This window comes from Pleurodeles waltl, chromosome 10, assembly GCF_031143425.1.
Source record: "Pleurodeles waltl isolate 20211129_DDA chromosome 10, aPleWal1.hap1.20221129, whole genome shotgun sequence".
Taxonomy (NCBI): Eukaryota; Metazoa; Chordata; class Amphibia; order Caudata; family Salamandridae; genus Pleurodeles; species Pleurodeles waltl.
Window position 1 is genome coordinate 420,577,324 of NC_090449.1, and position 21,844 is coordinate 420,599,167.

Below are 21,844 nucleotides of genomic sequence, written 5' to 3' on the forward strand. Positions count from 1 at the left end.
ATGATGTGTGATTTGAATAGTCGGATGTTTTTGTATGTAGGATTGCACAGTCTTTCACAGCACAGCACTTCTCACCTCATTGAAATCCAACATATCTGGAGTGAGGGCCATTGGAGACACAGAGTCAAAAAGATGTCCAGTGGTGAAATGGTTCAATATGCAAACAACCATGAATAAAAAGCAAGTTCCAGCTATTTTCCTGTGTAACTGTGACCGAAAGAGTTATATCAGCCTGTAAGGTTTTTTTTTAACACCCAACTCAAAAGATGGAAATAAATACTACAGACAACAAAGGACCATAGGGCAAAAGTTACAAAAATATATAACATGTTTTATTCCACAATTAAGAACAAATCACAACCATCCATACATGGATCACCAAAATAAAATACCAAGGATAAATCAATCACACACCGTACATTTGTAATATGCAACAAGTAATGAAGGAAGGACGTGGTAAACTCATAAAAATGGAATAACTGAACAGCCCAAAAATAATTAACCAAATTAAGATTGAACTGAACAAATATTAGTCATTTCATATGTCCTGCTCTTTACAAATTATTGAATTTTCAGGTCGCCAGTAATTTAGGGCGTGGAAAGTCAGAATTTACAGAGAATAACACACACAATTAAAACAATCAGAAATAGAATCATAATATTACTAGCAAATCCAGTCAACTACATCACATAGTTTAACACACTTGACTCACAGCAACATATGAATAAAAGAAGACAGTAATAATAGAAAATTGTAAGGAAATGGAAATATAGCACACAACATACGGCCTGAACCGACAGTAAATGGGCAGTGGTGAACTGTCGACTAATCCTGGTACTTATAGCAGAATTAAGTGATGGCGCTTTGTAGAACTACATAAAAGATATTTGCCAAGTATAATTTCATTTCTAGAAAAGAGACCAAAGTTAAAAAAACATTGAATTAAATAACCATGTGTCCATGTTTTTCCCGTCATGTCTCATTGCTCATCAATCTCGGAAAAAAACCCTGAATGAATGTAGTTCCTGCAAACTGTGATGTCTCTGTTTCCAACACTTTCAGTACAGGTAAATTTTTGTGTGCCCACAAAAAAATAAAAATGTGCTCAGCTGCTAAGTTTCCTGTGGAGATGGGCAATATGCTTTGAAGCTGGGAATGCATCATATGAAGCTATGTAAGTTTGGCAAGTATGGAGTGGGTCAAATGTTGTGAAGATATGTGCAGAGGAGCTGGCCGAGTGTTGTGCAGCACTTGCTGTGTGTCTTCCATGGAGCAAGTCAATCAAAGAAAGAGGAGCTCCTAAGTCAAAGAGGAGCAAGGCTAGTAGGCCAGAAGTAAGAGCATGGACATACCCGAGTAGACCGCGTACTAAGCGAATATATTGGGAGTGGTGGTGGTGTCTCTCTTTGTCATCTGCTTTCTGTTAAGAGACGTAACGGTGTACTTATTTACTAACAACTCCCATATTTCTCTCTTTCTGCAGCTCTGAAGAGGTCTTTTGACATGGAGGACATAGATGACCTACCAGCATTTTCACCTTCGTCCCCACTGAGCTCTCCCTTCAGCCCCTCCTCACCAGGAATGGTCTTTAGAAGCAATGTTGATAGTCGAATATCTCCAGAGCCGCACCTGCCCCTCTACCAGTCTCACATCCGTATCGGTTCTAACCCCAGCCACAGCCCTGGCCAGAAGAGCTGCATCGGCAGCAGCCTATCCTTCAACAGAGGCACCATTCAGATGGCAAAGAGCAATGGGAATGCCCATGCCAGTTTGACACGTGTCTCCTCATTCCAGACCCGCCTGCAGTCAAATGGATTCTCTTTGTCTGGACCAGGGAGTGACAGCGAGAGCCTCCATAGCTCCACCTCCAGCCTGGAATGGCAGCCGGCCATCAAGATGGTCCCACCCCAGCGTCCATCCCACCTGCCCATGGGCATGTACGAGCCAGGCATCAGAAATGCCCAGATATCTAGCCCTGTCCTGAGAAAATTCTCTTCCTCCCATGGAAGTGTTTTTCACTCTGAGTTGGGACGGCCAGCTGTGAGGCCTGCATCACGGGATGCCATTAACCATAGTTCCTTGCCTTCCTTGGACCTCCACATTGCAGAGGATCAGGGACAAGATCTAATACCATCACCAAATGATGCATACCCTTCTCCAACAGGGTGGAGCTCCCCATCACAGAACCGAGCACCAATATTCACCAAGCCCATCAGTAGAGAGCCATCTTTCTCTTCTTCGTCATCATCTTCCTCCTCGCCACCGCATGGTAATGGGTGCCTGGATCAGGCCACTCCTCCCCCATTTGTCAGCCCAGCTTATTCACAGCCCACCAGGTTACTGAGATTTCCCATCATTGTGGACGGATTCTTGGAGAAGCCTGCAGAATGTCAAAACTTGGTCTCTGAGGTACATGTGACCCCCAAACCATTACCAAGAACCCAACTCAAGGTCGGGCCCCACGTGAATTCGGGGCCACTGAATCCTGTAACTACAACCCATGAGTCTCCAGCAGGACCCCAACGGAACATTTTTACTAATAGTGAAGTGGGAAGACTTCCAGGCACCCTTCCTCTTAGCTTGAGTCTGACTCCTCCACTGTCCCCTCCGGAAGAACGTCGCTTTCACCTGGCATCACCAGCTCAGGTGGTCCAGACGCCAGCTCCTGCCACATTTGCTGGTCTCGCACCACTGCTGCCTGAACCTGCCATTGTTGAGCCTGCTTCAAAAGTTAGCTTGCAGTCTATGATGGAACGGGCCCGATCCTTTTCTCGGGCAGATAAGGCAACTCCTGCGACAGTCGTGAGAACCCAAGATACACAGTATGGAAGCAAGATGTCTGTGTCGACGGAAGAATCTGGGAACGTTAGCCGGCTGATGGAAAACAAGCTTCATGAAGGTAAGGGTCCTGCTGTCTGATGCATGAAGCAGCATAGCGCATTAAATCCTTCTATTCCTACCATATACATATTTATTTACAAGAAAAGTCAGGTGGGACATTTAAGAAATGCTGGAAGGACAACAATGCAGCAGTGTGTTGATAAACGGTGAATACGACTAGATCCACACATAAAAGGGGAGACTCTGCCCAAATGCAAGTATTTAGCTTGGTGTAGCCAGCCAAGTAACTACTGCACCCGGATCAAATATTTTATTGATACATGATACATAATGTTCATGGGCCGTCAGAGTTTTATGAAGTTCAAAGTTATGATTTGTGTGTGTGTGTGTTTTTTTTTTTTTTTTTTTTTTTTACATTTTTTTAATTAAACGACATGGGCCCCTTCTGGAATCTACCCTCACCTACCAGACCGCACAAGGAGTATACAGAGAGGACACACATGCATGCCTATCGATTGCTAAGTCAGATCTACCGCACACAAATATTGACATCATAATATATAATAATAAAAAGCCGGACCACGATGAAAATAAAGTACAGCGGGGCAGGGCAACCCAAGAATAGGGAAAAAAAGCCATACATTCAGGAGCAGGGAATTGAAATAGATAAATAAACCACATGAGCATGGGGCAGAGCCAGAGAACACTCAAAATATATATATGTATATTAAAATCTTGGTTACAATGTTGTCTGACTGATGGCTAAAGCTATCAACAGCGAGACTGTAAAATAATGTTTGCGCTGCAGCCAGAGGTGATAACTAACCTGTGTGCACCCACTTCACTCAAGTGTACACAGCAGCACACCACGGCCTATATTGTTTAGTTTCTCTTATTTTTTTTTTTTAAGTAGAGCAGTACTGTACGAGGTATGACTTCAAATACAGGGACAAAATAAAATCCGACACACTGCTCTCTTCTCCATAGGTTCAATAAACAAAAATAAATAAAGCTTTCTCTTGGATGGGAATATGGGGGAAGGATGAAGCCGCTCCTACTCACCTCACCTCTCTATCAATTCTGTGATGAGATGAGTACAAACAATCTCAACATATTTCCAGCCAGGCAGGACATCAGTCGTTCCAAGAAAGATCTTGATAATCAGGCCATCCTCTGTTCTGCAAACAAGGATCTGCATTTTCACATATTCGAGGTTTCTTGCAACATACAAGGGCTATATAACCCTGGGGCTGTGCTGTAGTCTTTACAGTACGCCTTTTCTTTAGGATGCTAGGCAGCCATTTGCAGCGACAGCAGAGCATGGGGCACACCTTAGGTTAGATTTAGTTCTTTGGAGTTCTCTACAGGAATAGCGCGGAGAAGACCATAAGACAACTTCCAGATACGAAGGTGACTCTGTGGAAACCCATGCTATTGCTTTTCTGTGGGGGACATAGTGACAGGAGCCGCTCTCAGTCTGGATATCTGCTTCGACCTAATTGCACTGACATCCTACGCTGGCATGAATCATGTGGCCAATGAAAGCTTCCGCACTGCATTCAATACTCCGATATTCTCCAAGTTGTAAGCACAACCACCTATCTATGCAGTAGCTTCCGGTCAACTCTGCTGAACTTCCTGCACACCCACTCTGTATACAGATAACACTTTTGTAGGGCATTTCCATATACATTGACCCCCACAGTGACTGGCTAAATCTGTAGAAGCTTCTAGAAACCATGTTGTCAAGGAGGCTACATTTTGATCACTCCAAAATCCTAGAACGAAAGAGTGAAAAATGATGCAGCCAGTGAATGGTCCAGTTCTAAAGTAGCCTAAGGAACTGACGTGAGCAGTCATGTCTGTCACAGTTTGTGACATTTATGAAGGTGTGGGCAATCATGTTTCAGGAGCTGGCCATGAGCTTTGATGACTGTTTGTAGCTGTAGGAGGCTACAAGTGACTTTCATGGCCATTTATTTCATCCTGGCTCCTCCATGTCAAGGTGTATGGGCAGACTCTCAGGTGAAGAGGTCTTCAGTCTGACACTCTTACTAACTATAAATTCACAAAACAAACACAAGGTTCCAGACATACACTACTTTTGTATTTATCTAGGTGTTTTGTAAAGCTAATGCAGTAATCTTATACAGACTGTGAGTGCTGATGTGTGAGTGGTTACAGTGCATGCTGAGTGGAAGAACCTCTCTTTTTTCTTTGTTGAGACAGTATCCTGACACTGCAGAGTACTTGTTAATGCTGGATATAATGTGAGGCAGGGCTGATTCCGCTTGGGTGGTGAAAAGGAGTATGTTGTCCACATAAGCGGCCAACTTCATTGGGGCTGCAGAGAAGGGGATGCCAGGGATGAGGGGACAGGGATGTGGAATTCCTATCGCCCGACACCCGGGACATCTTGTTTGGGGTCAAGGGCTACAAGTTTTTATGTTTACTTTGTCCTTGGGACAAGTAGGCCCAACCCTCTGCAGCACAAACCCTTTGGCTGCCTGTTTACAGAGAGTGGAACTCTCTGCAGTTGAGGTAATGTGTTTCCAAAAGATAATGCTGTTCGAACTTGTATTTATGGTTCATTATTTGAAAACCTTCATTATTAGGGGGAGTGCTGTAAATAAATGTTTTAAGGTCACACTTCACTACTGACGTTGGTTCCAGTACCAAAAAAAAAAACGTGTACACATGTTTGAAAAGTTTAGGCTATGAGGCTAAGTATAATGCTCCCAGAATGCTCTCTGATTAGATGCAAATGAAGTGTCATTTAGTAAAATGTTTTGATGCATGCTAGTATTTCCCAAAAATATTTCTAATGGAAAATCAGTGTAACCATTTTCAACACGATTATGGGAAGCATGAAAATAAACAAACACTGACAAAGCCAACTGATCTGACATATTTTTATAAGTCTTTTAGTTTCATCAATGCGTGTCTTGTTTTGACATGGCTTTTGCAACACTTTATTGTTGTGGGAGCTACCAGGAGCTACCAGGCCCCAGGCCTAACAAACACTGGCAAAAAAAAAAAAAACGTTTTTGAACTCTAAAAGCACACGTTGCCACCAGTGGCATAACAAAGGCCCCGCAGCCGCCTTCCAGGGGCCCATTCAGCACAGCACCTGTCCTGAGTGAGTCTGGAGAGGGGGCTCCTCCATGTTCTTTGCAAAGGGGCACCCTCCAGTTTTGTTACGTCACTGATTGCCACTGTAGTTCCTGACAATATGCTCCTTGTGGAAGTGAAGAATGCGATCACTCACAGTAAAGCCAGCCAAAAGAGAGAGAAATAGAAGTTTAATAAAAACAAAATGTCTTTGTTAACACCAGACCTAATTAGGGACCAAGACCCACATGTAGGTAGCTTTTTGCATGTCGCAAACAGTGACTTTCGCTGTTTGCGACGTGCAAAAAGCACATTGCTATGCACAAACCCAGTTTTGCGATTCAGTAACCTGTTTACCGAATCGCAAAACGGGTTTTGCGACTCGCAATTAGGAAGGGGTGTTCCCTTCCTAATTGCGACTTGCAGTGCAATGTAGGATTGTTTTGCGAACGCGGGCGCAAACTAATCGCAGTTTGCACCCATTTCAAATGGGTGCTAACACTTTCACAAAAGGGAAGGGGTCCCCCTGGAACCCCTTCCCCATTGTGAATGTCACTGTAAACATTTTTTCAGAGCAGGCAGTGGTCCTGCGGGCCACTGCCTGCTCTGAAAAAATGAAACGAAAACGTTTCATTTTTCGTTTTTGTAATGCATCTCGTTTTCCTTTAAGGAAAACGGGCTACGTTACAACAAAAAAAACTGCTTTATTGAAAAGCAGTCACAGACATGGTGGTCTGCTGTCTCCAGCAGGCCACCATCCCTGTGAGGCCGCCATTCGCAAGGGGGTCGCAAATTGCGACCCACCTCATGATTATTCCTGAGGTGTGCATTTGCGAAGCCCTTGCGAATCACAGATGGTGTCAGGGACACCATCCTACATTCGGATTTGCGACTCGCAATTTGCGGGTCGCAAATCTGAACCTACCTACATGTGGCCCCAAATTCTTAAAGAAAGTCACAAAAGTGCACCCATGGTATATGTCGTACCCCTATAAAATATTTGTGAAATGTATTTTAGCATGGGTAAATATGCATGTGTAGATTTGCTCATGTGAACATCTATTGAGCATTTGCAAGTTCATTTTCCCTCCATCCACTTTCTTCCCAACCCTGGAAGAAGTTCTAATTCTGCCATTGTCAGGAGTAAATGTCCAACCTTTCTTATTATGGGAAAATATTAGAGAGAAGCTGGTGAAAATCTTTGAAACATGCAGGTTAGTAGGTTTGCAGACTCAAAGGCATTCCAGCCCTGAAACTATTGCTCACTGCTTCCTCCAGCCCCAGTATGCAGATCTGCAGAAAGGTGGAAAAATAAGGAAATTGCTACAGTAGGGATTGAAACTGCAAGTATTCAAGCCCTACTATGGTAGTAGCCCTGACATAATCAGAGAGGCTATTAGTAGAGCTCTTACATAATGAGATTGCTGCCATAATTTGGCTCCACACTACATGGCACCAAAGGGACAAGTAGATCTTTTTACAGGACAAGTAGATTTGAGAAGCAACCTGTCCTGTGGACAAGTAGATATTTTAATAAATTCCACACCCCTGGGGGATTTTCTCTAATTAGTACAAGCAGGGGTTCTACTGTTAACAGGAACAGCAGGGGAGAAAGAGGGCATCCTTGTTTGGTTCTTTGTCGAAGGTTAAAGAAATTAGTCAGCTTTCCGTTGATGTTTAGCCTATCTTTGGGTTCTTTATATAAGGTTAGGGTCATCCTGCATAAAGTGGGGCTGAAATTGAAGGTATTAAGCATGGCTCAGAGGAAGGCCCACAATACCTTATTGAAGGCCTTCTCCACATCCAATGCTATTGCGCAGGCGGGTTGATGAAGATGGTGGGCTTTTTTGATAGCATGGCTAAAATGTCTAATGTTATCTGCTCCGAATCTCCCTTTGATAAAACAGGTTTGCGAGGGGTGTATTATTTTTGAGTATGGGATCCAGCCTAAGAGCTAAGATTTGTGCATATTGTTTGCAGTCTGTATTTATTAGGGATATGGGCAATAGTTTTTGACATTGGATGGGTCTTACCCTTTTGGGATTACTATTATAGTTGCCTTAGTGGGTGAGCCCTCAGTGATACCTGTGGATGAGAAGTGGGCATATAAGTCTTCTAAGGGAGTGCTTAGGGAAGTACCCAAGGTTTGATAGAAGAAGACCGGGATGCTGTCTGGGCCCAAAGCCTTACTGGCTTTCATTTCTTGAATAGCATTTATGATTTTGACGCAAGAGATCAGATTATCTAGTGATTGTTTTGTCATTTCATCTAGCTTGGTGATATTAATTTTGTTGAGGTATTCCAAGCATAGAGGGAGTGGTAGAAGTTTTTGAAAGTGTTTAGAATGTCTTTCTCATTTGTTGTCGGTATGCAGTGTTTATCAGTTATTGAGGTTCTTCTCATCTTCTGACTGGTCTGCTTTAATAAGAAGCTAGGATTTTGCCAGCTTTGTCATGTTTGCAAAAGTTAATGCCTTTATATTTTTGGACTAAGTGGGCTTTGTTACTTAGGAGCTTGTTATATTCGTATTTAAGCGTTGTCAGAATGTTTAACTGTGTATTCTCTTTGGATTGTTTGTTTAGTCTCTCTCCAGAACTTTTATTTTGCGTTCTAGTTGATCAAAGGTTTTGTTATCTAGTTTGTTTTTCTTTGCCCCGAATGGTGCATTTTAGAACGTCCCAGATGATTTGTGGATTAGACCCAGGGGATCTGTTGAGTTAGTTGTATTGTTTGATCTATTTTCTGATTATTTCTTAAAAGGAGGGTTCCTCCATAAGGAGGTTGTTCATTCTCCATGTTTTTGTTCTTGTTGTGTTGCAGGCGATATTGTATAGCAGAGAGATCGAAACATGGTCTGAGACCAGGATTGGTTCAGTGGTGGGGGTAGATGTGGCTGGGATGTGCATTTCCTTAACTATAATATAGTCAGTTCGGGAGAAAGTATTGTGTGGGTGGGAAAAAAAGGAGTAGTCTTTCTCCGTGGGGTTGAATTATGCGTTGATCAGGGGTTTCAGTTTTCCCCTAGCTTGATGACTGGCTATTGCAGGTGGGCTCACCACAGGCTAACATCTCCCACCTCCAGACTACAGCGTACCTCCTGCATTCTCTGGGATTCACTATAACAGTGCCAGAGCCACACCTGACTCCCTCTCAGACGTTCCCTTTAATCAGAGCATTTCTGGACACAGTTCAGTTTCGGGTTTATCCTGCCGAGCAGCGAGTCCAAAATATTCAGGCTATGCTACTGATGTTTCAGCTTCTATCCTGGATTTCGGTGAGAGTGACTCTGAGGCTGCTAGGTCTCATGGCTTCTGCAGCCTGCTGTTGAAACATGCCAGATGGCATATCCAGGATCTGCAGTGTGACCTGAAGTTCCAGTTGGTGCAGCATCAGGTGAATCTCTCCAACATGGTCCAGATCTCTGAGGGGATTGCATGAGATCTGCAGTGGTGGCTAACAACCAGTGATTGGGCCATAGGTAGCCCTCTCCCTTCCCCAACCAGATCTGACAATAGTGGCAGATGCGTCACTCCTGGGGCTGGGCGGCCACCTGGGAGAGGCAGAAATCAGAGGCATGTGGTCTCTGGCAGATTCCGGACTCCACATCAACCTATTGGAGCTCCAGGCTATCAGAGTAACATTTTAAGTATTTCTTCCCTCTCTCAAAGGGAAGATAGTACAGATGTTCACGGACAACACCATTGCCATGTGGTACTGCAACTAGCATGGCGGGGTGGGGTCATGGACCTTTTGTCAAGAGGCTCTGCTCCTCTGGGAGTGGCTGGAACAACAGAGCATTTCCCTGGTGGGTCAGCATCTGACAGGTTCTCTAAATGCCAGAGCGGACAAACTAGGCCTACAATGCTTAGTCGATCACAAATGGCATTTCCATCCAGAGGACTCTTTCAGCAGTGGTGAGAGTCTTGGTTAGATATTTTTGCCTCCGCAGAGAACCCGCAATGTCAGCAGTATTGCGCATTGGTGTTTCCAAGGCGACAATCGCTCTGCAACACTTCATCTTGTGTGGAACTCATGCCTCCTCTAAGCCTTTCCATCTGTACCACTTTTGCCCAGAGTTCTCGAGAAGATCAGGAAAGACCAGGCCCAAGTGGTCCTTGTGACTCCAGACTGGGCACAAAGAGTCTGGTATCCCGACCTATTGAGCATGGCCATCGATCCTCTGATCAGACTGCCCCTTTGGGAGGATCTTCTATCGCAGCAACAGGGGAGGGTTCTCCACCCGAATCGGTCTAGTCTCTGCCTTCTTGCAAAGAGATTGAGCTGTGGCAGTTGGCCTCTTTTGACCTTCCACCCGAAGTCTGTAAGGTAATCTTGGCAGCCAGGCATCCCTCCACCAAAACGGTGTACGCCTGTCGTTGGAAGAAACAGACAAGTCTGTTGGCCCCCTTTCTGCCCTTCTTTCTGAGGTTTTGTTGTTTATCCTTTCTCTAGCCCAGTATGGCCCTGAAATGGGCACTCTCAAAGGCTATCTGTCTGCCATTTCTACTTTTTCATGGTTGCCTGTTCAGCCTTCCTTGTTTAAGTCTCCAATTGTAAGTAGGTTCCTTAAATGCCATACTCATGTTTCCTCCATCTCCATTCATTATGCCCCAAAGGGATTTGAATTTAGTTTTGACATTTCTGATGTGCGCCTCTTTTGAGCCTCTCCACAGTCATCGTCTCAGACTTTTCACTCCGAAGACCGCCTTCCTTGTGGCCTTTACATCTGCCTGCAGGGTGAGCTGCAGGCATGCATGTATTGTCATCTAAGCCGCTCTGCCTTTCCATCTATCCTGACAAAGTGGTGTTTTGCACTAGGGCCTCCTTTCTGCCAAAAGTTGTTACACCGTTCTGTGTAGGCAGATCCATCACCTTACCTACTTTTTACGCACCCCCGCATCCTGCAAAGGAAGATGAGACTCCATCGACTGGACCCAAAAAGAACGTTGGTGTTCTACCTCAATTGTACCAAAGAGTTCCGGGTGGATGATCAACTTTTTGTTGATTATGTGGGTGTGAAGAAAGGTCGGGCAGTGCAGAAGAGAACCAACCATCTTTACATGGGTTGTACTCTGCATTGAAATATGCTACGCACTGGCTAAGAAGCAACCCCCTGAGGGCTTGCATGCTCATTGTAACAAGAGCTAAAGCTGCAATCACTGCGTTAGCATGCAGAGTTCCAGTTCTTGACATATGTCAGGCTGCAACGTGTGCAGCTCTACACACGTTTACCAAACACTACTGCGTGGACACTCAGCTCCATAGGGAGGGCACTCTACCCATTCGGTCCTGTAGGACGTTCTAGTATGATCTTAATTTGCAGACCCTCCTCCGGGGGATGGTAATGCTTGCGCATCTATTCTAAGGTAAGGAATTTGTAACTAGATATCTCCAGATGGACAAGTTACTTATCTTCTGTAACACCTTATCTGGTAGAGACAATATCTAGTTGCAGATTGCTAATCGACCCACTCATCCTCCCCGCTCTGCAAACTGATTTCTAGGAACAGGGACTCCCTTTCAGGGCCCTAGTTTTGACACACACCAGTTGTCAGTGTTCTTCATGGCTCTGTGGTTCTAGTGTGGAAAGTTGTGAAAAGAAACTGAAGTCGGCGCACCAGGGTGGTGCCTAAGTAGGACCCACAATGTCATATCTGGTGCACAAGATGATGCATTTGGAGATGATGGATGCTACCTAATGGCGCAAAGGGGTACTGCTTGAGAAAAATCTCTGAATCCAAACTTGACATCTGGGGAAATTATATGGTAAGGAATCTGCAACTATATATTTTTTTACCAGATAAGGTGTTACCAAAAGTACGTAGTTATTGTAATTCTTTCCTCAGTTACTTAATGGGGGGAAAATTCCTTATTTGAAGGTGCCAAAGTGCTTTATGGGACAACTAGTATTCTACACATAAGGAATGCTTGATTGGGAGGGTTGCTTACTTCCAGTGAACCATTGTGGGAAGCATTTTGGTGTCGTATATGAATACAAAGAGTGGGGTTCTGATCCTGTTGTGGGTTGCAATGCTTAATTCACCCTATCTTGGGTCCCAACACTTGAGTGTGATGCAGAAGAGGTGAGTGAGAATCTACACATTTCACATTAGTTGGCTGCTGTGAATTACTCTGAAACCACCCCACCCCCAATACCATTTGTAGTTTTTGGTGACTATTAAGCATTCAATCCACATCCTGTGTTGGATATGTTAATTAGGACAGCCACTCTTTAAATCTTGTATGCATTGTGGTGAAAAAAGAACAGAGAAGACTAAGATCCAGCTGTATAGTCCGTATTATCACTTACTGATGTTGTTCTTGTACTGAAAGAATTTGCAATATTCTAGAGTGTCCCAATTTTGAGGTAGGTGTGAGGTATGACGGTAGAACCAGCCAGGATGGACTATAGTAAAGTCATCCAAGGTGTGCACCAATATGTGGCAAATGTCTTCGTTCACTGGGCGCATGAATGTTCTCATTGGTATTATGTGACTTTGTTTAAGTGGGTTGTTGGCAGCTGCTTGAAAGTATAGGCATGTCCTATGGGTTTTTCATGATTGCAAGTTGACCTGATTTCATTGTTCTAGAGATAAAACCCTGGGTTAGGTTAGGGTAGATGGGGAGCACATTTTCAGCCTGTTCCTGGTTCGAGACGGGACTCGGGTAGCAGGAGAGGAACATGCAAAGGTTTTGCAGTGTGAATCTTAACTGGAATCACATGCAGTGCATTTTTCTGGCATCTAGTGGTTGGGTCTGGAATTGTCTCCAAATTTCTTTTGTCCTTTTTTTTGCTGTTAGTGGGTTTCTATGTATGTCCATTTTGTGTTCCCCTGTGAAGTTGTTGGGCTTCCTCTGGAAGCTCCCACCTTTGGCCGCCATCTTCAGATTATTTTTTTCCACCCTTTGGGTCTGGATGCTTCTTGAAGTGTTCCAACACTTGGAAGACATTGTTCACAGAAGTTCAGGAGATCGCTAAAAGTCTACAAAAGGTACAGCAGAACACCAAAGGAACCAGAGGGGATATTGAAGGAAGGAGAAGAAGTTCCTCAATTGTTTTGGAGAATGTCCCTACAGGGGGCTGCCTGCGTGGCCTAATGGAGAACACACCTTTCCAATTCTGCAAAAATTGCCACCACGAGTTCTCGCAGAAGGACAAACCCCTTGTCTCCAAGGTCTGTTTGCCAGTAGACCATCTGAGTGAGGACTGCAATGCCTGCTCCTACAAGAAGAAGAGGAAGGGCTCTTTTATGAAGAGGAGGAGGAGGAGCAGATGTTCGCGTTGTATCAGGGCTCAGAGGTTTCTGAGTAATCAGAGGCTTAATGTCAGTACATAGAGTCTGAGTCAAGAGAAGAAGGGGTAGACTGCTACCCATCAAGACCATCCCTACCAGATGAGATCGGCACCTACAACCAGGGGATTAAAAAAGGTAGCAGACAAATATGGTGTCCAACTTAAAGAAGGGAAACCACAGTATTGTTTCTTACTAGAAACTCCTCTGCCCACACAATCCAGGAGTCACTATTTGCTCATACTCGCAAGTGTGTAATAAGAACCGGCCACGTGCTGAGTAGTCACTCCAAGGGCAGAGAAAAATATAAGTTCTCCTCAAAAGAACTTGCCTACATAAAAGGTTCTGTGCCAGCTGACTCAGTTATTACAGCAACAGCCAGGAAAAGGGCCAACATACCATCAACTGCTGGTCCGAATCCAGACAAAGACAGCAAGAGAATGGAGCTCACTGGTTGCAAATTCGAGAAGTACAGCATATCAATGGGACATCACAACCTTTACCGCCCTCCTAAATCTCTATGCCTACCACAACTGGGGGGAGATGGCAGATTTAATGAAACATCTATCAGAAAAGAGTGGCGAAAAAGGGCAAGAACATTGCCAACATGTGCCTAAAGTCAGCACTAGATGCGGCCCACACATCCAGCAGGCAAATGATGACGGCTATCACACTACACCGCACTCCTGGCTCAAAAGTTCCAGTTTCAAACCAGAAGCACAAGCTTACATTCCTAATGCCCCATTCAATGGTGAACAGCTGTTTGGGAGTGCAGTCGACAAAACTGTAAACCAACTGAAAAAGGATAATGAGAGTGCTAAGCTGATGGGAGAACTCAAGTTCAGAGAGAATATACGAAGAGGGACAATATCTTTTATGAAGACATGCAGGAAGGGGTAGCTTCCAATCGGCCATATCCCACCAAACAAATCAGGGAAGCAGTCAAACAACCTAACCTCAGCAGAGTTTGCAGTACCCACAGGGAAGGCAGTACTTTTGGGGCAGGACACGCAGAAAAGGACTACCCCAAAGGGTAGGTCTAACACCTTCAAATAAATGACTTACCAACAGTCACAAAAGGCTTTCAAACAACATCAGTTGGTGTAAAAAAAACAAGAAACATCATCTCTTACACACAACACCAGTGAAAGGAAGAAAAAAAAACTTGCTTCAGGAGTGGAGGAAGATCAAATCAGCCAAAAGGATTCTAAACATAATAATGTACAGATATATGTATATTGTGTTGAACTTATGAAGACCCCTCCATCTAAGGGATCCAGGAGAACGGTTCTTTCACAGGAGGAGACATCCAGATTACTCAGAGGTATAGGAGTCACTGGAAAAGAATGCAATAGAACATGTTCCAAAATAAGCAATCAGGAAAGGAAACTGCTCAACTTCTTTCCGAATCCCAGAGGAAGATGGATCACTGCGGCCGATTCTAGACCTGAGATTCATAAACAAATTTATTAAAACACAAAAATTCAAAATGACAACCTTTCAGGAAGTCATACCACAACTGCAAATTGAGGATTACATAGCAACAATAGACTTAAGAGACACCTGATTGCACATCCCAATGAACGCAAAACACAAACAAATACCTCAGCTTTGTGGTAGGCAAAAAACATCAGTTCAAAGTATTAGCTTTTGGAATCAAATCAGTACCAAGGATATTCACAAAGTGCCTATCAGGTAGTTGCAGCACATTTGAGAAAGCAAGGCATTCACATCTATTCCTATCTAGACAACTGGCTGAAAAGAGCAAACTCGCACAAAGTGCAAAGAGCACATACAGCAAGTAATGAAGACACTATTCACACTGGGGTTCTTAATAAACATGCAGAAGTCATCCGTGGAACCAGAACAAAACAAAAATTCTGGGAGCAAGGATCAGCTCTACTTAAGGGAAAGTGTACCCCAGTAAGAAGAAAACCAATGCACTGTTGAAGGAAACACAGCTCTACCAGAAGGGACAAGCTCTGACACAGAGGAAGATGGGAAAGTTACTAGGAATAATAGCATCCTGTATCCCTTTGATCCATATGCAAGACTATACATGAGACCATTATAGAATGGCTGTAAAATCAATGGTCACAGGCAACAGGGAGTTGGGAAGTCTAGGGGTTGTCACACAGAAGATAAGAGGAGGAAGTCTGGTGGAGCAGATCAGATATAAAACAATGGAGAACATGTGCACAACCAACATTCACAGTCATAATTAGAACAGATGCCTCACATACGGGATGGGGTGCACACACAGACTATCTCAGGGGTGTGAGGTTTTGAAGGAGCAGGAGGCGATCTAACATTCTATAGCTAAAAACAGTGTTCTTAGCCTTAAAGGCATTTTAAAAAGAGCTTTGGGGTAAGTCAATATTGATCCAAATGGGCAATACAACCACTGTTTTACCTCAACAAATGAGGGAGGGGAAATCCCTGCCCCGCCCCTCTCCAGATTAGCACAGGTACTATGAACATGAATGACTTAAAGAAAAATGGAAATCTTAGCAGTACATCTGCCATGGAAAGACAATCTCTAGGTGGACAGACTTAGCAGACAAGCCTCATACTCCCATGAATAAGACGCAACCAGAAAGTACTCCAAACGAGTTTGCAGAACTGGGGAACTCCAGAGTTGGGTCTGTTTGTGACACCTCTGAATGCAAAATATCAAAACTTCTCCTCCAGACAACCATACCCCAATCCCTGGGGAATGCACTGTTGATAAACTGGATAAGGATTTTGCATACGCTTTTTCCCCATTACATAAGGTGATCAGAAAATGCAAAATCAGGAAAAAATGACACTAATTTTTATTTCCCCATGTAGGAAGTGGGCTCTCTATATGGTGCGCTAAAAAGAAGTACACCACGCAGAGAGTCCAGTGGATCCCCAATAGGTTTGCAAGGCAAAAGTAGAGAGGGCTAATGCTCTATTTTGTGGTAGTGTGGGTGAGCAGTTAGGCTTATCAGAGGGCAGCACTAACCATTTGTTATACTCATAGAGGCAATAAATGAGACCGACACTCAAAGAATAAATCTGAGACCAAATTAGAAAAATAACACTTCTTTTTTTATGTTTCAAACCAAAGAACTTTGTAATTGGGTAAGTTCTTTTTCAAGTGTAAATACTTTTCAGATTCAAAAATCAACACTTAGTGCAATTATCAAAGTTCTTCAATGTGAGCCTATGGATGGAAACAAGGTTCAGCAACACAGGGTTAACCACTACTTAGAAGGCCAATCCCAGAGACTTAATGTAAGTACTGGGCACTGATCAGAACCACACCAGTAGGGCACTCCGGGCAGCTGGGTGCAGGGGTGCTTTAAGGCATAAGGTGCCCAATGGTTTTTAATGGGAGTTGGACCTCCGGACATACAGGCTGCAGCGTCTAGCTAGGAAGCCAGTCGGGAACAACAGGCAAATAGGTTGTAGACTTAGGGTGCACAGAGATGTAGGTGCACCGTTGGTCCCTTTCTCCAGGGCCCAGGGACGACTGATGCAGAGGTGTCCTTAGGCGTTGGGTTTATTCGTCTGGGACTACTCACGGTCAGGAGGTCCTGAGTGTTGGGGCTGCAGGTGTCGTTGGGGAGTCCAGCAGGGGGGAACCCAGGGTGGACTCCAGCTCAGAGGAGTCAGGGGACGTCGTTAACACCAATGACCCACTTCAGATGGGGTCAGGGGCGAGGGGTGCAGTGGTTGCTAGAGGTGTCTGGTTTTTTCACTACACAAGGCCATGGGAGAAGGGGCCTGTGTGCAGAGGCTGCCAGGAACTTGGGGGGAGTCCAGGTTGGGTGAGACCACAGTGGACTCAGATTCTGGACAACTGGGGAACCTTGCTGGCATTGTTGATTGGCTTCACCTCCTGGTCGTGGATGTCTGGTGCAAAGGCCACTTTGGTGTCAGGTCTTTGCTGTTACAGAGGCTGCAGAGTCCTTTCTTGAGACTTTGCTACAGAGCAGATCCCCTTCTTACAGGAGTCTGAGTCTTTAAGGAAGGCAGACATTCTTACTGGGTTTCTTGGAGGCTCAGCTGCAGGACGAGTCGTCTTTTTTTGGACAGAGTTCTTCAAGGTCAGCAGGCAGGCCGGTGGGGCTGGTACCAAGTTAGATGCTTCTTTTTTTCCTCTTCTGCAGGTGCGGCTCCTATGTCCTTTTCTTAGGTTATCAGGATCTGACTTCTAGGGTTCAGGGGTGCCATCTAAATACTCAATTTAGGGTCATTACAGGGAGTGCCTGGTGGTAGCCAGTGGGCTGACCACATTTAGGGTGACTACACCCTTTCTATGACAACAACGCTAACTTTCCAAACAAGGTGCAGGAATTTAAAAAGTAGTGTCCACTTCAACTTGCCCGCCTTCGGGGTGGACTGCCATGAAGCGGGCAGACCTCCTAATCTGCATAATTTTCCCGTCTGTGTAACCGCCAAAAGTGGGGTCAGGACAGGGCGTTGGTCATCTCTACCATCTGGAGAGACCTGGGTTGCATTACAAAGGCGGCTAGGCCTTTGAAGCTCCACGCCCTGGAATGTCCATCCTGCCTGGGTAAGGTGCTAATACCCCCACCCAGTGCAGGCTTTTGTCTCTAGCCCTTAAGGGGCTGTGGGAGGCTGGCCTGGTTTGTAGTGGGTACCTAAGGTACTTTCACCTTATACCAGGTCCAGTTTTCCCTTATTAGTGAAATGTAGGCAGTGTTCTAGCAGCTTAGGCTGTCTAGGGGAAGCTGTAGCAGAGCAGCCAAGGCTGAACTAGGAGACATGCAAACCTCCTGCAATACCACTATAGTTACACAGTACTTACAAAATAAAAAACAATACTCCGTGTTACCAAAAATGGTAAGGGCAAGAGCCGCTCCCCAGGGGGCCAGGGTGGGTCCCTGGGGGGGCAAAATTACTTTTAGGCCATTTCTGCTCCCCTTGGCGGCAGATTTGTATTAGGCTAATCTGCCCCAAGGAGGGGCAGAAAGCACTAGACACCATGATTTTGTAAAAAAAATTATTGAATGAGGAGAGCGGCCCCTTGGGCAAGGGCCGCTTCCTAAGGGGGCAAAACATTTTTCTGCCTTTTCTGCCCCCCCTATTATAATTAGGCCGATCTGCCCCTGGCGGGGGGGCAGAAACCCCTAGACATCAGGGATTTTTTTATATATGGGGAGCGACCCCCTTCGCTCCCCTTGGGGGCACATTACTGTTGCCATATCTGTCCCCTTGGGGGCAGATCAGCCTATTTATGGAAGGCCTATCTGCCCCCAAGGGGGCCAGAAAGCCCACCAGAGACCAGGGAAGATTTGTTTTTTCCAAAATAAGAGGGTGGGGTTATAGCCATACTCCCACCTCAAACGGGGCAAAAGCTGTTCTGCCCGCCAGTGGGCAGATCGGGAAATTACCCCTGATCCACACCCTGGGGGGATGGGGTGCAGAAAGTCTACTAGATACCTGGGAATAAAAAAATAGTGGAGTGGTGGCTACCAACCAGTATGGGCCTGGTTATGCCCCCACCCCAACTGAAGGGGGTAACCGTCTTTCAGCTCTCCCCCGCACACTCAGGCATCTTATCCCACGGCAAGCAAGAGGACATTTGATTATTTTGGGTTTTGGTTTTACATTTGGGCCATGAGAGCTTGGTTAACTCTCAAAATCGTCCCACGTGGAATGGTGAGGGCTGCACCTTTTGGACTTAAGGACGCTGCCATGTAGAAAAATCCACATGACCTAGACACATCTGAAAACTAATTATCCGTGAAGTCAGGGTGGTGTGCTTCATATGCACCCGCACCATTTTCTTACCCACAATGCCCTGCAAACCTCCAACTTTGCTGGAAATCACACATTTTTTTCCCCTATTTTTGTGATGGAACCTTCCAGAATCTGCAGGAATCCACAAAATTCCTACCACCCATCATTGTCTGGTCTATACCGATAACAATTCTGCTGCACTTGTCAGCCTAAAAATTTTTTTTTTCAAACTGCCCTTTTGGACCCACTGTGGTTCCCTCTGTTTCAACATGTTTTTGGCTCTTCCCTGTTACAGGCACTTGGCTCACCTACACAACTGAGGTATCATTTTTACCGGGAGACTGAGGGGAACGTTGGGTGGTGCGGTGATCCAATACAGAAATGTGGGGAAAGATTTTTTTTTTTTTTTTTTTTTTAGATAAATTTGAGCTTTGCTTAGGATTCTGGGTAAGAAAACACTGGGGGATCCACGCAAGTCACACCTCCCTGGACTCCCTCTGGTGTCTAGTTTTCAGAAAATATCTGGGTTTAGTAGGTTTCCCCGTATGGCTGATGAGCCCAGGAACAAAAACTCAGGTCCCACCCCCCCCCACACACACACAAAAACAGGTAGTTTTCTATTTTCGATAATTTTGATGTGTCTAGATAGTGTGTTGGGGCATTTCCTTTTTTGTGGCTCCTCTCAGATTCCAGAACCTTCTGTCACAGAAATGTGCCAAATGTTGAGGTTTGCAAAGGATTCTGGGTAACAGAACCTGGTGAGAGCCCCACAAGTCACCCCATCCTGGATTCCCCTAGATGTCTAGTTTTAAAAAATGCACAGGTTTGGTTGGTTTCTCTAGGTGCCGACTGTGCTAGAGGGCAAAATCTACAGCTAGGGACTTTGCAAAAAACACTCCAGATTTCAATGTAAAAATGCGATATGTCCATGTTGCGTTTCCTGTCGCAAGCATTAGGCCTACACACGCAAGTGAGGTACCATTTTTATCGGGAGACTTGGAACACAGAATAGCAAAACAAGTGTTATTGCCCCTTGTCTTTCTCTACATTTTTTCCTTCCAAATGTAAGACAGTGGGTAAAACAAAAAAGACGTCTATTTGAGAAATGCCCTGTAATTCACATGCTATTATGGGGACCCCAGAATTCAGAGATGTGCAAATAACCACTGCTTCTCAACACCTTATCTTATGCCCATTTTGGAATTACAAAGGTTTTCTTGAAACCTATTTTCACTCTTTATATTTCAGCAAATGAATTGCTGTATTGCCGATATAGAATAAAACCCATTTCAAGGTTGCTGTATACCCGATATAGAATAAAACCCATTTCAAGGTGGAGCTCATGTATTGGCTCTGGGTACCCTGGGTTCTTGATGGACCTACAAGCCCTATATATCCCCACAACCAGAAGAGTGCAGCAGACGTAATGGTATATTGCTTTCAAAAATCTGACATCGCAGGAAAAAAGAGTAAAACGTGGAGAAAAATGGCTGGTTTTTTTCACCTCAATTTAAATATTTTTTTATTCCAGCTGTTCGTTTCTGTAGGAAACCCTTGTAGGATCTACACAAATTACCCTTAGGTGAATTCAGAATTGTGTTTACTTTTCAGAAATGTTTAGCTTTCTGGGATCCAGCATTATTTTCACACCCATTTCTGTCACTAACTGGAAGGAGGTTGAAAGCACAAAAGATAGTAAAAATGGGGTATATTCAGGTTGTAGGCGCTGACACATAAATAATGAGCATAGCAGATACATCCCTGACAAGGTTAGTTCAAAAGAAGCAACATCAGTACAAGGCATCAGACTGCAGATCAGGTTTAACTTGACATTTACCAGTCTTACTCATAAAGAACATTAATTATTTTAGTGTAATTTCTTATATGCCAATCTATGCAGTAACAACACTTTCGTCCATAAAAAGTATTTATTTGCCCCTAAAAAAGAACATAGTGTTTTTGAAACATGCCTTTTGTAGTAGAATTTCTTCTTGATTCACATACTGTGCATTATTCTGCCATCTAGTCGGGTTTGGAAACAACTATTTTTGTCTGTTGGCAGTCGATCAGAGAAGGGGTCATGCCAGCCCTCTTTGCACAGCATGTGAATCCAGACAAGATGCACAAGGCAAAACAAAGTTATTTCATGTTGTTTTCAGCTTGAAGTTCACATGCGACCCCCCCCCCCTCCAGTGAAGGTGGGAAAAGGGGGTGATTCATTAAAAGAAATAACATTTTTTTTTTAATATATATATATATCTATATATATATATATATATATGAAACCACAGCAAGAAAAAGGAATCTAAAGATGGCAGCTATGCACTGGGGCATCATGAGCTGACGTTCAACGTTATAGGGGCCAGCATGTCTCCTCCGCTGGTCCATGCCTAAAAGAAAAAAAAATGAAAAGTCTCTGGGACCACCACTCAATGGTGGAATAATGTACAGCATTTGACTGGTTTCCAGCTCAAAGCTGCAAACCAGTTGTTCAGTTAAGTAACTTTTTCTTCCATCTCCCCCATCAGCACATTTTTCAGTGACACCTTACTGTTAGATTTAAACCCCCGATTGGATTCACCCTGCTGCTATCCTTTCAGTAAAAGAATTCTACTACTGAATAAGAGTGGAGAAAGGAAAGGGCTGAATTGTACATGTGATCCTTAGAAGACGCTACGCATATGTTTGCAGATTTGGCCTGCAGAGCTTCACAGCAATTTCCATAAGGGTTTCAGAAGTCTGCAGTAGTGGCTAGGAGGCCATGTGTATGACATTAATCTCGGGAGTTACACAGACTAAGTGCATAATCACCTATACTAATCTGTCAAGAATCAATTCTTCACGTGAGGCATTGACAAGTGCT

General features: G+C 44.4%; 1 protein-coding gene and 1 long non-coding RNA gene across 8 annotated transcripts in view; one reads left to right on the forward strand and one right to left on the reverse strand.

Moving 5' to 3' along the window:
- LOC138261582 (uncharacterized) overlaps positions 1 to 21,844 on the reverse strand; it is a 182,840-nt gene that overhangs the window by 149,587 nt on the left and 11,409 nt on the right. The gene's annotated exons all lie outside the window — the stretch shown is intronic.
- Positions 1 to 21,844, forward strand: part of LOC138261581 (septin-9-like) — a 533,955-nt gene that overhangs the window by 95,675 nt on the left and 416,436 nt on the right. For all 7 annotated transcript variants that reach the window (XM_069210671.1, XM_069210668.1, XM_069210669.1 and 4 more), the window contains one exon: positions 1,485 to 2,900. In XM_069210671.1, coding sequence (XP_069066772.1) covers positions 1,485 to 2,900 — 1,416 coding nt within the window. The remainder of the gene's footprint in view (positions 1 to 1,484; positions 2,901 to 21,844) is intronic.